At 35.7% G+C, this 20,028-nt stretch overlaps 1 protein-coding gene and 2 pseudogenes across 1 annotated transcript; all 3 read right to left on the bottom strand.

The window, feature by feature from the left end:
• Positions 1–1,225: 1,225 nt before the first annotated feature.
• Positions 1,226–1,893, bottom strand: LOC120128523. Its single transcript, XM_039146200.1, has 2 exons — positions 1,516–1,893; positions 1,226–1,474 (listed from the first exon to the last, which is right to left on the bottom strand). Exons 1-2 carry the CDS (start codon positions 1,891–1,893, stop codon positions 1,226–1,228), a joined length of 627 nt encoding a protein of 208 aa, XP_039002131.1.
• A 4,386-nt stretch (positions 1,894–6,279) lies between these two features.
• Positions 6,280–8,538, bottom strand: LOC120128514 (annotated as a pseudogene).
• Positions 8,539–15,625: 7,087 nt separating this feature from the next.
• On the bottom strand, positions 15,626–18,958 carry LOC120129668 (annotated as a pseudogene).
• Between the last annotated feature and the right edge of the window lie 1,070 nt (positions 18,959–20,028).

The following is a 20,028-nucleotide window of genomic DNA, read 5'->3' as shown; positions in this document are numbered from 1 at the left end:
TGGCCCAAAATTCAAGCCTAAATCCAACTTAATTATATACATCTAGCCAATGGGTCATTATGGGCTCAAACTAAGGGTTTCAGGTTAACTTGGACTACTAACCCGAGATTTGGGGTATTCCAACTCTCCCATCCTAATAAGAAATTTTGTCCTCGAAATTTACCTGCATAGAAAAAATGAAGATACTGAAGATGCATATCTTCCTCAGTTTACCAAGTGGGTTCTTCGACACCGTGATTTCTCCACAATACTTAATTATATACATCTAGCAAATGGGCCTTTTTGGGCTCAAACTAAGGGTTTCGGGTCAATATGAACTACTAACTTGGATTTGGGGTATTCCAACTCTCCCTTCCTAATAAGAAATTTTGTCCTCTAAATTTACCTGCATAGAAAAGATGCAGGCAATGAAGATACATATCTTCCTCAGTTTACCAAGTGGTTTCTTCGACACCATGATTTCTCCACAATACTTTCACTAAAGGGATCTTTTTGCTTCGGAACTTTTCCAGATCCATTGCTAAAATCCTTATCGGTTCCTCCTCATATGACATATCTTGGCTTAACGTAACTTGCTCTAATGGTAGGACATGGGAAGGGTCAAAATGATATATTCTTAACATAGACACATGGAACATGTTATGGATATGCTTCAACTTCGGAGGCAGGGCTAACCGATATGCTACAGGTCTAATCCTCTCGAGGATCTCATATGATCTTATAAAGCACGGAGATAACTTTTCTTTACATCTAAAACGTAATACTCTTTTCCATAGAGATACTTTAAGAAACATCTTGTCACCCACAAGAAACTCGATGTCCTTACGCTTTAAGTTCACATATGATCTCTATCTGTCGGACGCTTTCTTTAGCCAAACCTGAATTAATCTAACTTTCTCTTTTATTTCTCTAATCAAGTCATGACTCACTAATTTCCCTTCACTAAGTTCAGACCAACATAGGGGAGTCTTACACTTGCTTCAATACAAAGCCTCGTACGATGCCCTTTGGATGCTAGACTGGTAGTTGTTGTTGTATGCAAATTCCACTAGCGGTAGGTGGTCCTCCCAGCTACCCTCAAAGTCCATAATTATACACCTAAGCATGTCCTCAAGAACTTGGATGACACGCTTTGATTAGCCGTTGGTCTGAGGTTGAAAAGATGTCTATAATGTAGCTTGGTGCCTAAGGATTGGTGAATAACATTCCAAAATCGAGAAGTGAATCAAAGATCCCTATCAGATATAATCGAAACTGAAACTCTATGCAACCTTACTATTTCACGGATATACAACTGTGCTAGCCTCTCTATAGTGAAATCCATCCGCACTGGGAGAAAATAAGCTGACTTGGTTAACCGATCTACAACAACCCATACTCTGTCATGTCTTTGTCTCAACATATGTATCCCGTTACAAAGTTGAGAATCAATCTCTCCCATTTCCACTGAGAAATCTAAATCGGTTGAAGCAACCTTGAAGAAACATGGTGTTTCACCTTAACTTGTTGACACACCAAGCATTTAGCCACAAAATCAGACAGTTCCCTTTTCATACCCAACCAAAAATATAACAGTTGAAGCTCTTGGTACATCTCATTACTCCCCGAGTGAACCGAGAGTAGATTGCAATGAGCTTCATGAAGAATCTTACTGCTCAAAGGTTCGGCCGTATGGACATATAATCGACCTCTAAAGTACAATACATCTCCATCTCTTAGATCAAATCCTAGAGCCTTGCCTCGGAGAACTTGTTCCACCCTGGCCCTCAAACGATTTTTTGAACCTTGTAACCTCTTAACTTCTCCCACTAGCTCAGGCTCTACTCGAAGTTTCACCAACAAATTTCCATGCTCAAACAACCTCAACCGTGCTAACAATGCCCTCAAGTCCATCATCGACTTTCTACTTAGCTCATCTGCCACTACATTTGTTTTCCCTAGGTGATAGTCAATCACATAATTATAATCCTTTAACAGTTCTACCTACCTATGATGCATTAAATTTAATTCTTTTTAGGTAAGCATGTACTTGATACTTTTATGATCCGTGAAGATATAACATTTCTCCCCAAATAAATAATGTCTCCAAATCTTAAGCGCAAACACTACCGCTGCTAGTTCCAAGTCGTGGGTAGGGTAATTACACTCGTGTGACTTGAGTTGACGGGAAGCATAAGCTACCACTTTTCCTTCTTACATAAGCTTACACCCAAGACCATTCAAGGAGGCGTCACTATACACTATGGATTATTTCCCAGATTCCGGCTGAGTTAAAATTGGTGCTTGGGTTAGAACAAACTTCAATTGTTCAAAGCTTTTCTACCATTTTTTGTCCTAAAAAAAGGAACGTCTCGTCACCAATTTCATTACATCCATTAAACCTCTACAACCATCACACTTCCCATCATCTACTTACCACTTTAACATATCCTACCCCTTTCATTTTTTATTCTCTATATATTTATTTTCTACTTATTATATTGATTGTGCAATTTTAGAAGTCATTCACAAGCACTGCGGAGTTTCTTACTAGAATCACTATCGAGCAAACATATATATGACTTGGGTCACATAACCGTGATCATATCATTATCGATGCTAAATGGATATAAACCAAGTCAAAAATTCATTATAACTTCAACCTTTCCAAAATAGCTATTCAATTCCATAAATATTTATTTTCATCATCAATCCTTTAACTTTGATAAAATTTGCATTTAAGTCACCATTTATGAATTCTCTTTATGTAACAGCCTCAATACCGAGTTAGTGACTAAATTGTAAAACTTCAGAATTTGGTAATTAAAGTAGAATAATTGAATAGTATTGTAATTTGGTATAGGGTTAAATTGCAAGGAATTTGGAATTGAAGGATAAAATGGTCATTTGCAAGGAAATAATTAAGAAGGGATACATATATATATATATATAGATTATATATATATATAATATATATATATATATATATATATATATTAGCTACACATGGAAAGAAGGAAGCAAAACACAAGGTTCCAGAGTTCTCTTCTTCTCTTCTTTCTCCACACGTGAAGAGGTCAAAACAAAGGTGAGATTTCTTATGAGCTAATTGTTTGCTGAAATTTAAGTTTGGTTTTGCTCTTTAGATGCTAATTAAGCTTAAGGAAAGCTTAATTTGCTTTAAAACAACAAGATGAAGGGTGTAGGAAGAATTAAAGATTAGGAGTTCTTGAATGAAATTTTGAAATAGAGTTCATATTTGAAATCGGAGGTTGGATTTGACTTGTCATCGACTTAATTAAGACATACGAAGTATTAAAATTAGATTTAGAACATATTGAAAATTGAGAGAGATTCTTGAAATCTATGTGGAGGATTATATTTTTAAGTTTAAGAGGTATTGAATGAGTATTAATTAGTTTAAGTAGGTGTATGCAAGTTAAGGATACAAAAAGAGGGCAAATATAAAGCGTTGAGAAGATTATGAAGAGATTTTTGTGTTAAAATAACATTTCTGGGCTATGTGCATCGATGCACATTCAATGTGTACCGATGCATCAAGGGTAAAATCCCAGAAATTATTCAAGGTGTATCGATGCATATGAAGTGTATCGATGCACTCCTTTAAAATAAAAACATCGAATGTCATCAGTGTATCAATGCACCTGTTTAAAATACAAACATCGAATGGGATTTATGTACCGATGCATAGATAGTGCATCGATGCACCCGTCAAGGGATGCATCGATGCATACCTTCATTAAAAGATGAAAATAGCTTTCTTTTAGCCTAAGGAGTGATAGTTTAGAATATATCAATTAGTATATTGATATGTACCAATGTATTACTATGTAGATATAGAACGTAATTTCGTTCTGGAACAAACGAAGGATTAGGATCGAGTAAAAACAAGCAAGGCTAAGGTAAGTGCATTTTATAGTTAAAGTGTATAGAGATAAGACTTGTGATGAGTCTATCTCTGATAGTTGCATTCATGATTTTATACTCATGTACATGCATACATATATTATTGTTATAGTGGTATCATGCATAATTTATTATGCTTTAATATGGTATTATGTTAACAAATGCCATTACAAGAGAAACAATCCATGTTTGTGGAATAATGGAAATGATTATATGTGTTTATATGAAAAGTGATGAAAGAGATATGAAATGAGAAATGTATTCATATTTGAGCCCATGTTATATGATATGAGAGCTGTAGGTTATAGTTAGCATGCCAAGAGTCGAGGGTTACAGTGGTCCTTGGGGACATATCCAGAGGTCTTTCGGGACATATCCAGTGGTCCTTTGGGACGTAGTGGTCCTTCGGGACAAATATTCATTGCCCCTAGTGGGAATTTATCGAGCTGTGGTGATAGCATTAGTGCACAACCTCAATGTACTCACGTACCTCTGTTCTCAATAAAGTACATGGGCAATTGAAAGATAAATTAAGGTGAAAGTGATACAAGAAGGTAAGTTTCATATGTGCATGAGATGATTATATATGTTATAGTGAAATATATACATGCATATTGAAATGTCATGATCAAATGGTAAGAATGCATATTCATGAATCTATTGTTACATGTTCATTTATTGCCTCACTAAGTCTATGACTTAGCGTGTAAGTGATTTACACATAGGTACCAAGAAACAAGAAGAGCAGTAATAGAAGTGGCAAGGACAACATCACTACTAAAAGATCATATTAGAAGTAATTGACAAAGTAGGTATTTTGGTTATGTATAGAGTGTTAGCATGTAATAAGTTGTTAATTATGAATGCTCTGATCAATTTTGTATTTTGTGGTCTTTTTTATGTAAATTAACGTATTTTGTTTTAATGAAAGTTTAAAATTTCCCTATTTTTCTTTAAGTGTCAAAGTTTGAAAAGTCAATGTGACACTTCAGACTTGTATTCGGGTCGGGTACGGGTTGGGTGTTACACTTTAGAATTCACATCGAATTTCCATTTAATTTAAAACGATCCTTCACCATTTTACTTAATCCAAACCAAACATTAAAAATTTCAGCAATTAAATAATATACTCAATCCAATACTTTAACAATTGAAAACTTTCAATTTCATCCTTAATTCCTATTATCATTCGAATTCAACCACCAACTTTACCACAATAGTAGAAAAAAAACCCTTTAATGACGCGCATTGCGCGTCATCTATGGGTGCGGATGACACACAAATGCCTGTCATTGAAGCCACCGACATGAATTTTTGATGACGCACAATTTTGTGTCATAAATCTATGACACGCATTTATGACGCTCATTGCGCGTCATTGAAGCCCTCGTCATAAATGAAGATGACATACATTTGTGTGTCATAAATTTATGACACGCATGTATGACTTACATTGCGTGTCATTGAAGCTCCCGTCATAAATGAAGATGACACACATTTGTATGACTTACATTCGTGTGTCGTGATTGTATTTCATAAATTATATATATATTGTGATTGACAAATAATCAAACTAAATCACATTTAATGCCTCATAATACTAAATATATATATCATATTATATATAAGCAATCCATTTGTATACAATATATTCACACTACAAACAGTTTATAATAAACGATTAGTCAAAGAAAACAAAGAAAATATGTCATTAAGAAAGAACATATAACCATTATTATAAGTTAATAAACAAACCCTAAAAGTTACAAATCTCCTTAAATGAATTCAACAATAGTCCTAATATAGAACAATAGAAATGTAAGACAATAGAAACCAAATAATGGCAATACAAAACATGAGACAACCAATTAAATTAGTTGAACTACCCGACTTAACTTGATACTGTGAAATTCAATCAGTTTCGGAGGCCTAGGCATTTTCTCTTCAATGGGTTGACCAGCTTTAGCAGATCGTGTGTCTTCAAGTAGGTCCGTTTTCGAAGATTGAGCTTGCATGAGAAGTTCAGTAGCTATGGACTCTGCAACAGCGTCTTCCATTCTGTCGAAAGAAGATGTTCTCCTTAAGTGGGTTCCAGGTTTTTGGTCTGGCAATTTTGATGCCTGCAAGTGGGTTCCAGAAAGAGCTTATGCATTAGAAATATAAAGATCCAAAGCCTCTATAGAACCTAGTGGCTTAAACAAATCAATAAGTTTCAGCATTAATACAAGTTACCAAAACATAAGGATGCTTACTTTGTTAGAATCAGTTGGCAGATCAGTAATGGACGGTCTTGATTTGTGTGATCCCTCAGATTCTAGAGTATGCAGTAATAAATAGAAAGGTTGTTGATGTACCATGAAGTTGGCTAAAGATCTACTGAAACATTCTAGAGTATGCCCTTTTCTCCTGGTCTCGTCTATCGGCAACCTGCAGCAGTGTTTCAAACTCAATTACCTTCACAGGTGAAATCAACTGGAAGTGCGAGGTGGAAAGCATTAAATATTTATTCAGAGAAAGAATAGATTGATGTCAACCTTCTTCCTTGGAGCTGCAAGCTCTTTCTTTATTCCACATGAGTAGAAGAAAACATGATATAAGATGAAGGTCATCCCGAATCTACTCAAAAGTATATAATTGAAGGGCATTGATGAAGTAGAAGTAAGAATTATAGCAAAAACTAATTAAGTGATATAACATCAAGTTTCGTACCTAGGTTACAATCGTATGCAACTTTACCAGGTGACACAACATGGCACTCCATTAATCAAAAACGAAAACTTAGCAAGTTATTCTAAACCTCAAAATAATAAAACAGAGAAAGAAAATGGAAGAGGGAAGGAGGGGGCATGGTAAGAGTTCACAGTTGTTTTACTTGAGACAAGATTTTACAAACCATCATTAGGCTCTAATTGCGATGCCTTTTTAAAGCTCTCAACTGCAACATCAATTTCATTTAGTGTCATGTGTGCCTGACATCAGTTAAATACAAAAGAAATTGAAGTAAAAAAATCCCTAATAAAAGTAAAAATAATTATTTAATAGTTTAAACAACATGCATTCCAGTTAAAACAAGAGTATGCAGTTTATTTTGTTATAAACACACAAGGTTTTTCCCTCAAATCAATTAGCAAAATAAGAAACGACAATATTAGTTATGCTTGAAAAAGCACCGACACTAGTCAGTAAAAAAGCAAAGATACAAACTAAATTAGAAACATGACCAGCGAAAAGAAATGGAAAAGAGAACAAACCAGGCAAAGTACGCGGTGCCAAAGAAGCAATAAACATGGTTTTGAATGTGTACAAATACTAAGCACTGACCTGGCCTTGGCGAAAGAAAGTTTTCACATTATCTTCTCCATCACGAATTGCAAAGTCAGTATCCAAAAACGATCCTTTTAGATCACCCAGTTTCAACTTGCAGACCTAAAGAAGATAACACAGACAGCAGTAATATGAAAAGAACAAACATCAATAACCGGAAAAGGAATATAAGTGATTACAGATACTAACATAGAGGAACTCCCTATCATAACATGTTTTACTCAATGAATGAAGAACTGAAAATGAGAGAAATATTGGAATGATCTTGCCATGCTAGATGCCTAAACCTTTGACTTATTGATGATCTAATAATTTCAAGGAAATAAAAAATCTCACAGAACAATTTGTAAATATCTGAGACTTTGTCTTCCGCAAAGATGAGCTCTTCTCTGTGTGATGAAAAATTAGAAAGGAAACAAAAAGGTCAGCAGAATAACTAGAGGATTAATGGCAATAAAATCACGATCATCAAGCAACTAAATTATGCACCTTGATCAATGGCCTCCAGGTCCCAGCAGACATCCAAATAGAGCAAAGCCTTCCAATATTTCCTAAGAGCAATCTTATAGTCTTGTTTCTGTAAGAGGGAACAAATAGGAATATCTACTAACACTGTAGCAGTAAATCAAATTCCAAAGAAAAGTACTAAAGCTATCGGTACTCGACAGTCTAATGTATGGTAGAAAATGTGCCATTGTTATGCAGCCATAACACAGAGAGTAGAATGCAAACTCATTCATAATAATGTAAAATGTGTAATATACAAAAAATGGGAAATGAAGCAAATTATATGAAATACCTCGTATTGCTCATTTCCAAAAGCTTTGATAGAGTCAACTGCCACCATCCACCAAGTAATGTCATTCATTTTTTTTTTGTCAATGTCAGCTGGCCAGTCGGGATAAATATCACCATCCTTAAAAAATTAGATACTCCGTCATCTGCCCCCTCGGGAATTTCTCCACAATCTTCAATTATAACATCTTGAGTGGGGTAATCACCATCCTCAGTAGCAACATGCTCGATAGATGGAAAAACACCCATTCCTTTTAAAACCTTCCCAAAAACCACATGTTTCCCATCGAGATGAGATGTTCGAGTAGTTGTAATGAAGAATTGAGACCCATTGGTGTTAGGCCCCATATTATCCATGGATAACATTCCTTTTCTTTCATGTTTTAACTCAAAGTTTTCATATTCAAATTTCAGGCCATAAATGGATTCTCCCCTTATTCTGTCACCAGCTGAAATATCCCCACCTTGTATCATAAAACCTCAGATAATGCGATGAAAGCGCACACCCTGTAAATAATGCGAGATGTGAAATTAAGAAAGCGAAGAAGTAATTAGGGTTTTGACCGCTGAAACTGAATGCCAAAGCAAAATAAAAAAAACGCATGCGTGAGTGAATGGTGAACGAGGAAGGGTTTAATTCACGTGAGATCACTAGAAACACACATTGTTTCTCCCGTTGCAACAGAGAAAGAGTTTAGCATACAAATTCGTAAAACCAGAAACTCAAATTGAATGGTGGAATAGAGAACGAGGAATACATGTGGAAACCCTTGAATTTTGACTAATCCCTTTATATGCGTTGTAATCAAAGATAAAATTATGGGGGGAAATTAAAAGACGAATTTTAGAAGCGGGAAAACATGTGTACGTGATGAAAATTATGGAGAAATTAAAAGACGACTTTGAGAGATGATACACAATGAAAAGTGTACTCCGTGTGTTTGCTAAATTTTTTGGATTATGACTATTAAATATGACACACATTATTGTAAGTCATAAATCGTTCAGATTTTAAAAAACATGACTTTTTTTATGACACACGTGTTTTGCAAGTCATAAATTAGCGTGTGTCATCGTTCGTGTGTCATTAAAGGTATATTTTCTTGTAGTGTCATCTTACAAATTGATCCCAAACAAGTACTTAAACTTGAAAATTAGCATTCAAGTAATAATTTCCAGCATTGTAATTTCATACACAGATAGTACCATCACATTTACAAACTTACATTCGAGTCCCTAAATTCCATGACCATTCAAATTCTATTATGGAGTTTCACCAAATTATCACTTTGGTCCCAAATAAACATTCTAACTTAAAATTTCAGCCTTCAATAATTAAATTCAACATTGAATACCCATAATTGCATAATTTCTCATCATTGTCTCATAATTCCCAAAACTTGCAAAATGATCATTTTTTTCTATCTCAAGGTTCCAAATTGATCCAATTCAGTCTCCAAAGCACATAGAATACATCTAATATCAATTCTAGACCATAGGAAAATTTTCAACATTTTCCCCTTATTATTTTCCCTATGGTCGAATATCAACAATACACTAGGATAAACTTTTCATCCAAATTCAAGTAAGAATTCAACCTCCTAACATTAAATTCATGTTATTCCAATCATCCTAACATCGAATTCAATCAAAATTCAACCAATCCTCAATGAACCCTAATATGGTAGAATTTCATATAAGCCCTTACACTTGATTTAGTCATCATTCATGGTTTAGAATTAATCTAAAACATCAATAACATAAGAATTTTCCATCAAATCTTCAAAATCAAACATGTTCTTCAACTACCCACTTTATTAAACTCAACATCTAAGCATGATTTCCATGTAATTTTTATACCAAACGATAGAGAATTTCAAGAGGATTAATTCTCTATCTAATAGCTAATCCAAAAATCAATCATGTAGCTTTAAAAATCAAAACAAAATTATCACCTTTGCTAGCTGTGGAGTTTCAGCCAAACTTGAGGGAGATGAATAGGTCTTGATTTTTCTAGTAATTTTTCAAAATTCACATAGATTTAAACCAGTTTTGTCACACCCCAATTAGGGGCTAGTTTTTATTAGTTTAAAGTATTGAATTGAAGTCGTAGCAAGGGAGAAATTAATAACCAATTTGTAAATTTTTAAAAGTTTGCGATTGAACCCGAATTTTCCCATTTTTAATGCGCAGTGAAAATAAACCCCCCGATTGTCTTCTCCAGTTAGAAACAAAACCCAAAATTCTATAAACCAATTTTTTTACACCTCCGTCGCCCACCGCCGATCTGATTCATCTGACCATTGTGTCATGCACCATTGAAACCATCAACATCGTGGTGACCTTAAGATCAAAATCAGTCTAGTCGTTTATCGTTTCGCCCAACTAATTGTCATGGAGGTTTGTTTGAAGGCTCGTCGAAGGTGCATGCTGCCAAAATATTGTTTTTGAGTTTCATTGTCGATAAGCCGGTGGTGTTCAACAATGCCACCCACAATAGGAGCGCAGTTGATAGGGGAACAAAACCCAGTCGGGTTTGTTGTCCCTCGTCGTTGCCTCCACCGCCAACCGTCTAGGTAAGCTTCTGGTCAATTTCGTTTAATTTCTCTATATGGTTTAGCTGGTTTTGGATTGATTCTTGTGTTATTTTTGGAAAGTGGGTGATCAAGAAAGAATCGGTCGACCGCCCCGACCTCCATCGCCACCGCACGCGCCGATAACGTGCGTAGGGCTCATTCCCAGTTTTGGTTTCTTCAAGAACCGATCCAGTTGGTCTGGACCGGCCCGAACCGACTAACCTAGTCGAATCGGGTCAGTTTGACCCGGCCGAGTCAACCCAGACTGAGTCAACTCGTCCAAGTTAACTTGTTGACTTTGACCAAAAAGTTAATTTTTTTCGAAAAATGTCTTATTTTATGTTTTTTGACATCCTGAGTCTAAATCTGAAGTTCATTTTGTCAAATTCGCACCTGATAAGCTATTTTTTAGTGATTTACCTTCGAATTCAATATGGTTTCTCAATTAAGTTTAGTTTCTGACATAAAATTATTTGTTATGTATCTAAAGAATTATTGGACATTGAATTAAAGTTTGAGGGTGATCGAATGAGGTTTAAATGGTTGATCGATATGGCACAAAAATTATGTTTTTTGGAACTCGTGGATATATGGTAAATGCGTGAATGGAATGATTGGTCCATTAGATGTATTTAACTATCATCGGTCTTATACGAAAATTGGATTAAAGGTTAAATATCAGGATTATTTGGATAAGAAATTACCAAAAATACCCTATGGGGTAAAATTATGAAAATGCCCTTGTACAGTAAAATAACAAGACTTCCTCGGATGGTGAAAAATAACCCAGAAAAGGCATATTTGACCAATTATCAGAAATATTGCATATGTTTGAATTGAAAAGAATTACCAAAATGTCATTGAGCAATGAAATAACTATAGCAACCTCCAACGATCAAAGGAACAAATACCCTGACTTTAAAGGATCTAGAATACTTGAAGCCTAATATATCAGAAGTAATGTCATTGACAGATTTGAATGAAATGACGATGATACACTTAAAGTGTAAAAAAATGGATGGCTATGATAATAGAGGCGACTTGAGAACTCATATCTTGATCCACTTGAACCTTGGAATCATCGATTTAAATTTTGGATCTATATTGGAATGCACCTGAAGTGTAAAATAACCCAAATAACGTCTAAACACTGGAATAACTAAATACCCTCTAGCTCTGAAATGAATAAATCAACCTCGTTTACCAAATGACCTAGAATTTTTTATTTTCTGAGATAACACCCGAAGACTGAATTAACGAAGGTACTTTATACGTCTGAATTTCATGAAATGCCTAAATTATTTAACCAAATTGAATGGAATGGAAGAACTGTATGTATCCAAATTTCGAAAATGATTGAATTACTACGGAAATTCTCAAGTGATCGGAATAGACTTGACTACTAAATGACCTAAGTGCCTTAAAAGACCTAGAATTAAGTGAATGACTCAGACAAGTCGGGAAACGCTGATGAACTTATATGTTGTACCGCCCTCAAGGGTTTTAAACCCGGATCAAGCATGTCGACATTTATTGACATTGTTGCATTACAGAAAAGAAATAAATACCACTAGACTACCTATTCGTCTCCTCAAGAACTTATCAAGGATGATTATGATATTGATCAGATCAACTGGTGCAGTCTGTAATAAGAAGTGAATAATAATGAAGTATCATAGTCTGAATGATTGACAAGTATTACAGTGTTGGGATCGTTGGTTCAATTGGACTCAAAATCCTGAAAATTCAATGCATAATCTTGAATACCCCGAATTGTTTGAGTAATGAAATCGCTCTCAGTAAATCTGAAACTAGAATTATTCTTATGTAATGGTTCCCAAACACCTTCCTGAATGCACCTAAATAAAAAGGGGATCCTAAAGTATCAACTTTTAATGTTTGATTAGATCCGTTAGTAATTGATCCTTTTTTATAGGACCTCGACCTTAGAATCCGATCAAATTACATAAGCTTCATGTTTTCCATTCCTGACAGCTACCAACTGCCTCTAAAAAATACTTGGATCCTATATTGTGTTCCCCAAGTACTATATGAATGTCTTATATGTTTGAAATATGTTTCACCGAAATTATTGAGTTACTGGCTTATGAACCATGACTATATGGTATGTGTTCTCTGATTACAATTTTCACTGGAAAAAATATGATTGTTCCTGATTTATGGATCATGGAGCTGATCAAGATGTTAAATTCTTACGACCTAAGGACCCTTGGGTAGACTCTAAGGCCCGAGAAACTTTCTGGGTAGGCTTTCAGGCCCCAAGGCACTCCTGGGTTAATCATGGGACTAATATGTGTATGGGTGGAGGGAAATTATATGGTTTATTTCAGTGTCACATTTACGAGATTTTACTGGATCACGATCCAATATTACGGTTATTGTTAAAACTGATTTCTACTAGATTTTATATGGGTAAATTATGGAGTATTGAGGTTCAACCCTGATCAGCTGGTAAACTTACGACCTAAAGTGACCTTGGTAGGCTCCAGGCCCGAGATCTTTCTTGGGTAGGCCCTGCGGCCTCGAGATCTTTTTGGGTAGGCCTTGTGGCCCTGAGTAACCTTCTTGGGTAGGCTTCGGGCCCTAAGGTATTCCCTTAGGGTGGCTCCCTTTGTTGTGTGCTTAGGGTAAGCCTTATGGATGCAGTTCTGGGGAACTACTAACGGTGTTCGGTTGGAGGGTTCTAATATGGTTTTTAAAAATATGTTTTAAATTATTACTGTTTTAAAAAGATCTATAATTTTCACTGGTTTTGGTTGGAACATACTAGACACCCTATCCCAATCTCCTGAAAAATGGTACTCTGAATGTTTCCTATGAAATGAGATCTTCATGGCTTTTACTCGATGAACTACTATTGGAACCCCAGCTTATACCGAAAACATGTATACGTCTGATTCAACAAGGAAAATTTATTGTTCTACATTTATCTGTATGTTCTTCAGCATCATATGGTAATTTTGTATTATTAAACTTCCCAAAGCTCACTCTTTGACTCACCATTTCAGGTTAAAAGGATTCAAACCAGTGCAGCTATCGACTTCAGTAAAGGAGTTCCACCAGCTTTGCTTGCAGAGTACGTGCATATGATTAGGGGGCATGTAGGTTGTATTTTATTTTATATACGAGTCTGAAATCTGTTTATTTCTTAATATTGATAAAATTTATTTTTGTATTTATAAATTATTTTATGATTTTAAATGTTTAAACAAAAATTTTAATTTTTACGAGATTTTACAGTGAGTCGCTCCGGTGGCCCTAATGTGACACCCTGATCGGATCGGGTCACGCATCAACCGTGGGTTTTACAAATTTAATTGGATTTAAAATTCAATTAATTAGAAATTTCAAAATTTGCCATTAATGAATCATGATAATTACCATTTCTTTTGAAATATATTCCATTAAAAAATTTCATAGTCAAAGATGCACTAAGTTGAAGTTGACTTTCTACTTTGGTTATGCAATTTTTGAAAATTGCAATTTAGTCAATAAATTTTCCTAATTTCAACTAAATGGAGAAAATTACATCAATTGATCCGTGATAAATTTCCTTGTTCTAAAATATGGAAATGATATTCCAACCTTTATCTATCATCCTTCAAATTTGGTGACATTTCGATTCAATATGATTATTCAATTTCTTATCGGACTTAATTGCTTTATAGCATTTAATACAAATCTCGAATCAAAATTCTGATTATATGAAAACTTTAATTTCAGGAAAAACTATTCATTCACGGGACAAAATATATAAATTTTTAAAATTGCATTTTTTATCCTTGAACTTTAACAGAATTTATACTTTGACACTAACTTTGAAAACTTATATTTTAGTCACTAACCAAAATTTGGGGTATTAGAGTGAGGCATGAAGCTATCATACTGGTTTTCAAGATTCTTAATCTCTTTGGAGAGTCTTGTATTCCTTTAAAACGTTTCAGCAGGATTATTTTCTGTTTGAAGATGTTGTCGAAAGCGTTGTCTTTCCAACTCTTAATGATTTCCCTAGCTTCATTCGCTGCGTCAGCTAAAGAATATTTTCTTGACCAAGTTGTTTTAAAAAACCGACTTGAAATCATGTAGGTGAGCCAAAAAGCTTCAAACATGAAGGGTCTTTTGCTTTTGACCATGTGATACTCCAGATTTGTAACGATCATTATCAGATATGATCCGAGTAATCTATCGAGATTTATATTTTGAAGCGTTGGGAAATGATTGATCATAATGTTTATGAGTGCTCTATCCAGCCTTTCCTGAAGAATGGTACGTCCATGGTCGGTACGAGCCAAGTGAATATATTGCCCTTCCAGCCGACATCGAAGAGGATACAACTATTCCATCTTTCTCTAAAGGCTTGAGTATACAAAAAGTATCCAACCTGTGATTTTTTTTTCAGTGTAGTACCTAACGTTTATTTCGTTTCAGTTAGCGCCTAACGTTTCATTTTGTTATTCAAAATGGGTCAAACCGTGACGGACCGTTAAGTTTGATGTTAACCCATTAAAAATGCCACCCTAAACCCAAAACTTTGAAAAACATTCATTTCAACCTCTAAACCTATGCCGACTACACCTTTTGCCGTCGACGAAATTCCACCCAACCTCCTCTGCCCCCGATGACTAAACCCCTATGAAATTGTGACCGATTGACGTCGATCGGTCGTTGAAACATGTGAGATCGCGATTTTCATCCTAGGGTTCATGGGGTATAAAAGTTGATTCATCATCGATCGGTCACGATTTCATGGGGGTTTTGGTCACCGAAGGAAATGTGAGGTCGGGTGGATCTTCGTCGACGACAAAAGGCGACGGTCGGTGTGAGTTTAGGGATTGAAATGGGGGTTTAGAGAAGGCTCATGTATACATAAGTTTATATATTATTCAAAAAATATTGGGTAATCAAAACGGAACCATGAAAATAACAAATAGTTAGAGGACTAAATACATATTTACCCCTTCTTTATTTATAGAATAAAACCGCAACATAAACGAAAAACTATAAAACAAAAACTGTAATTTCATAACATTTGACCATCTCAGCACTCGCCAGCCAAATAATATTATTTATTCTCAAATGTTCATAATGTGATATATTATCTTTTAACTTGGTAAAAATATATCTCAAATGAAATAGCCCCAAGCTGCTAACCTGATTAACTATACAAATGCATAGACGCTGATCAGAACTTGATAACCATTGTCGCCTCTCCCATAATATGATTGTCCCTTTAAAAAAAAGGGTGGGGGGTACAGATTAGTATACAACGGATGAAAAGAACAGTGAGCTTTTGGCTCTTAATACTAAAATGGTACCTGTCTGTGAATTCATATTCTGCTTATGTCTCGGCCAAAAACGAATGTCGTGAACCAGTTAATAGCAACATAGAATCTGTTTCTCCAGCTGACAACTCGTGTTAGATACGCCGAGCGCCATATAAACCAGCTCGTGAATCCGGCTAGAGATATCCCTTTTGCTTCCTATAAAAGGGTCATGGATGTTTCAAAGTCATAAGTCATCCAAATTAATAGCTCAAATGTGGGGTGGGTGGGGGGAAATCACCTTGCTCTGTCTTAGATCAACAAGAGCCTTGAATCTGCCAATAGTTGCCATGCTCCCAAGATGCTTGTACTCGAACGGATCCCCCATATCATGTCCTTAGCACCGTTGGCACGTCCTCCACCGTCTTTACAGATTTTATTCAATAGGTTCGCTAGATACTTTCTTGTCGCTCGGCAACCTGAGCAAGATAGAAACATTGGCACTCGAAGCAACAAAAGGTATACACAAATCTCCATGCACATAAAGAGAACTATTTATTAACTTCAGAAAGTTCATCATAGCACTCGGCATTCAATGGGATACACGACCTAGTTTTGTACCCGGATTTTGGATGGAAAGCGTAGTTTGAATAAAACACCATTGAGACTATATAATTAAGCCTATGCAGCGGAATCATGTAGCAACACACAGGAAGTAACTCCTTGGGATAACCGAGTCCGATTTCCACCGGAACTGAATGATATTTTGAACTTTACAAGAACAACAGACTTGAAGGAAGGCTAAGAAAAGGTTGGGGACTATTCCTAGCTCACCTGTGCTAAAGCTGGAAGGACTGGCTTACCAGTACTTTCCAGAAACCCACTGCAGTCACCGATCGAAACAATCCTGCACTGTAGGAACTCGAAGCCACTCATCAATACCAATCCTGTTAACGAAATGGAAACCTATTATGCCGGTTTTCATTTTCATCAAGAAAAAAACGAACAAAGTCACTTGGATTTCGTCTTACCGTCCACCAGGAGATTTGGAAGGCCTATAGAGTTTACGAAAGGAGAAGGGCCAACACCTGTGGACCATACTAACAATCCATAGGGAACCTCGGAACCATCAGAAAGGACAAGATTTCAGGTTTAACATCCTTCACAATCCCACGAACCAGACGAACTCCTGACTGAGAAAAACTACTTGATGAAATATGAAAAAGAAGAGAAAAGAGAAACCTCCTTGAATAGAGTTGGAAAGATTAAATAATCTTTGTTTCAATCAATCGTCTCTCACCTTTGTTAACTGTTTAATTGCATAGCGTCGGAGGCGGTCATCAAAGTTAGACAGTATCTCATTAGCCTGAAAAATATATAATTGAAAATCTCTCAATTAAACAACTTAAAACAAGACATGACATGAGCATAACAAGAATCTTGAGTAGGCCTTCAAGTTTCCAGGAAAAGTTCGGAAAGAAAGGACCGGCTTCAACAAAGGTATTAGAAGACAAAAGAACTACATAAATGATCGTAACAGAATAACTTAGATTGCAGTAAAACGAACCTCAATCAGTGTGACATGATATAGTCTTTACATGAGTGTATCTTTCATGAACATCCTTCCTAATAAAATCACTAAGTTCACCACTAAACTCAACCCAGTCGGACCTCCGACAACAACACAATGCAGCAATCTCTGTTTCTCTTCTTCAAGAAGCCCTGTCTCCACACCAAACCAATACATAAAACATATAATCATGGTCAAGTTATTAGTTTCCACAAAAGGAGGCAAAAATAACAAGAGGTGTATTACCCGGCACATCAGATAGCATCAAGTTCAGAAGTAGCTTCCTCCGAATTTCCTGAGCATGGTGAACTTCACGCAAAAAAATTGCATGTTCTTTGACACCATGGATTCCAAAAGTTGATGCCTGCGCTCCTGATGCAATTACCAACTTATCATACGAAATCTTAAACTTCCATGGGTCCACGGTGTTTGTTCCATCAGTAACAGTCTCACAATGTACCTTTAATACCCAAAACAAAACATTTCATGATTCAGTCTCAAAACCCAAAATTCCTTAGTCCCATACTGCATTATCATTTCCAGGGATTTAAATAGTGATCCACTATATAGCGGTAGCGCTGCGGTATCATTTGAAACCATTATTGGATGACTACGATACCCACAATCACCGCAACAGCCCCACTATGTCCACGACGCAACGCAACCGAAAATGCAACCACATCCGCAATTTAAATCCCTTATCTGATCATTTCCATCAAACAAAACAAGAAAAAATAATTTACCAACTAAAGGAAGCTACCGGTGAGTAAACTCAACCAATTTCTTTATATGTAGAACTAAGATCCACCATATTCTGTACAAACTAGCAATCTTCACTAAATTTAACAAAATTCACTACCCAAATCTCAAAGCCAAATATGGAAACAATCAAGCTAATTGTAGGGTCATGCCAATAGTCAATACTTTGATTGTAATTCTCACAAAAGGGAAATAATTACTCAATCCTATAAAGGCAACTATATTTTAAATACCTCATGGTTTTCGGTATCCACGGCAGTAGAATTAGCAAGGAAAAAATAAGATCCGGGTGCTGATGAGATCGAGGGCTGAATCCTGGCAATGGGTTCAGCCACGGACCTGAACTCAAGAGTCCCAACGCAAGTTGAAGCCAATAGCGGCGTAAATACCATGTGGTTCCTAGGTGACACGCAACGATGTCGTACAGGTTGGGGTCCAAGCCTTTCATTAGCCTGCAACCAGCCCATCCAGTCCTAACACCACCACCCTCGGTTTTCATCTGGCTTGGTGGGTCGGAGGCCTGATGGCTGAGCCGCCGATGAAGGGCCGTGGCTGGCGTGGTGGCGGTGCTGAAGTGGGATAAAGAAGCTTGTAGAAGGGATTTGGCGATGGGGCTTTTGGAATTTGTTGCCGTGGAGAGTTTGATTAATTTTGTATACCGAAACATGGCTGATTTCATTCACCGTAACAAGAAAATGAAAAAGTTGAAAGACTTTAGTGATGTTGAAGATGGTTTTATAATTCCACTGATCTGGATAATTAAACCGCGTTGTTAGCAGGAATCTATAAATTAGAGGAAATTGGAATTCAATCAATCGTTTTTTTTTTTTGTTTGATTCAAATTTTTAAAATAAATTAGAATCTCTGACTTCAACTTTTTATCATGAGGAAAGTGAATGAAATTCACTCTATGATGGAATTAATAGAAATTAAAATTTGATCATATTACATTCATCAATATTTGGTAACTTATTCATATATTGAATAAAAATATTTTTTTATTATTTCGGGTGGGTTGGATTTTTAATTTATATATTTGGGTCGGGTCAGATCAAACTTTTTTGGTGGGTCGGTCAGGTTTTTTAAGTGTGATATTCGGGTCGGGTCGGGTCGAGTTTAGGTTTAGGGTTAAAAATACCGACCTGACCGAAAAATATATATATATAATTTTTCAATTAAGTCACTGTTTTTATTGATAAAAATAATTTTTTTTATTATTTCAGGTCGGGTCGGGTTTCTAATTCATATATTCGGGTAGGGTGAAATTTTATTTTGGTCGGGTCGGGTCGGTTCGGGTTTAGGGTGAAAAATACCCTACCCGACCCAACCCAAAAAATATATAATTTACTTATATATTTAAGAATAATTACAATAACCCCTCTATATAATTTTTTTCAATTAAGTCCCTGTTTTTATTGAATAAAATATTTTTTTATTATTTTGGTTTAGTCGGGTTTCTAATTCATATATTCGGGTCGGGTCGGTGAGACTTTATTTGGTCAGGTAGGGTCTCGGATGGAGGTTCCCTTGTTCTCGGGACGAGTGGACCAAAAACCCGACCCAACCTGACTATGATCATCCCTAATTGGGATGATTTTAACTTATGATGTTATTAGCATGATTTTTATAATTTATTGAAATGAATAATCAATCAAAAAAATTAAAATTTAATATTTTTTAAATTTTTATAATATATTGCTACATGTAATTTATAAAACAAACTAAAATTAAGCAAATTTGTCATTTTACATTACTGAAATCAAATTCATCTGACATGTCTGCGAACCAAGCAGAATATGGAATTGGATTCCAATTA

This window comes from Hibiscus syriacus, unplaced genomic scaffold (genome assembly GCF_006381635.1).
Source record: "Hibiscus syriacus cultivar Baekdansim isolate YM2019G1 unplaced genomic scaffold, ASM638163v2 tig00001644_pilon, whole genome shotgun sequence".
NCBI classification, from domain to species: domain Eukaryota; kingdom Viridiplantae; phylum Streptophyta; class Magnoliopsida; order Malvales; family Malvaceae; genus Hibiscus; species Hibiscus syriacus.
The sequence above is the reverse complement of the archived record's forward strand: the minus strand, read 5'-3'. Positions and strand labels throughout refer to the sequence as shown.

What these genes read in the sequence shown, in the direction of transcription:
- LOC120128523 (XM_039146200.1), bottom strand. Translation starts at nt 1,893, where the DNA reads ATGGACTTGAGGGCATTGTTAGCACGGTTGAGGTTGTTTGAGCATGGA. An exon ending in ATTTTGTGGCTAAATGCTTG is followed by an intron (nt 1,475 to 1,515) that starts GTGTGTCAACAA and finishes TGTTTCTTCAAG; the next exon opens with GTTGCTTCAACCGATTTAGA.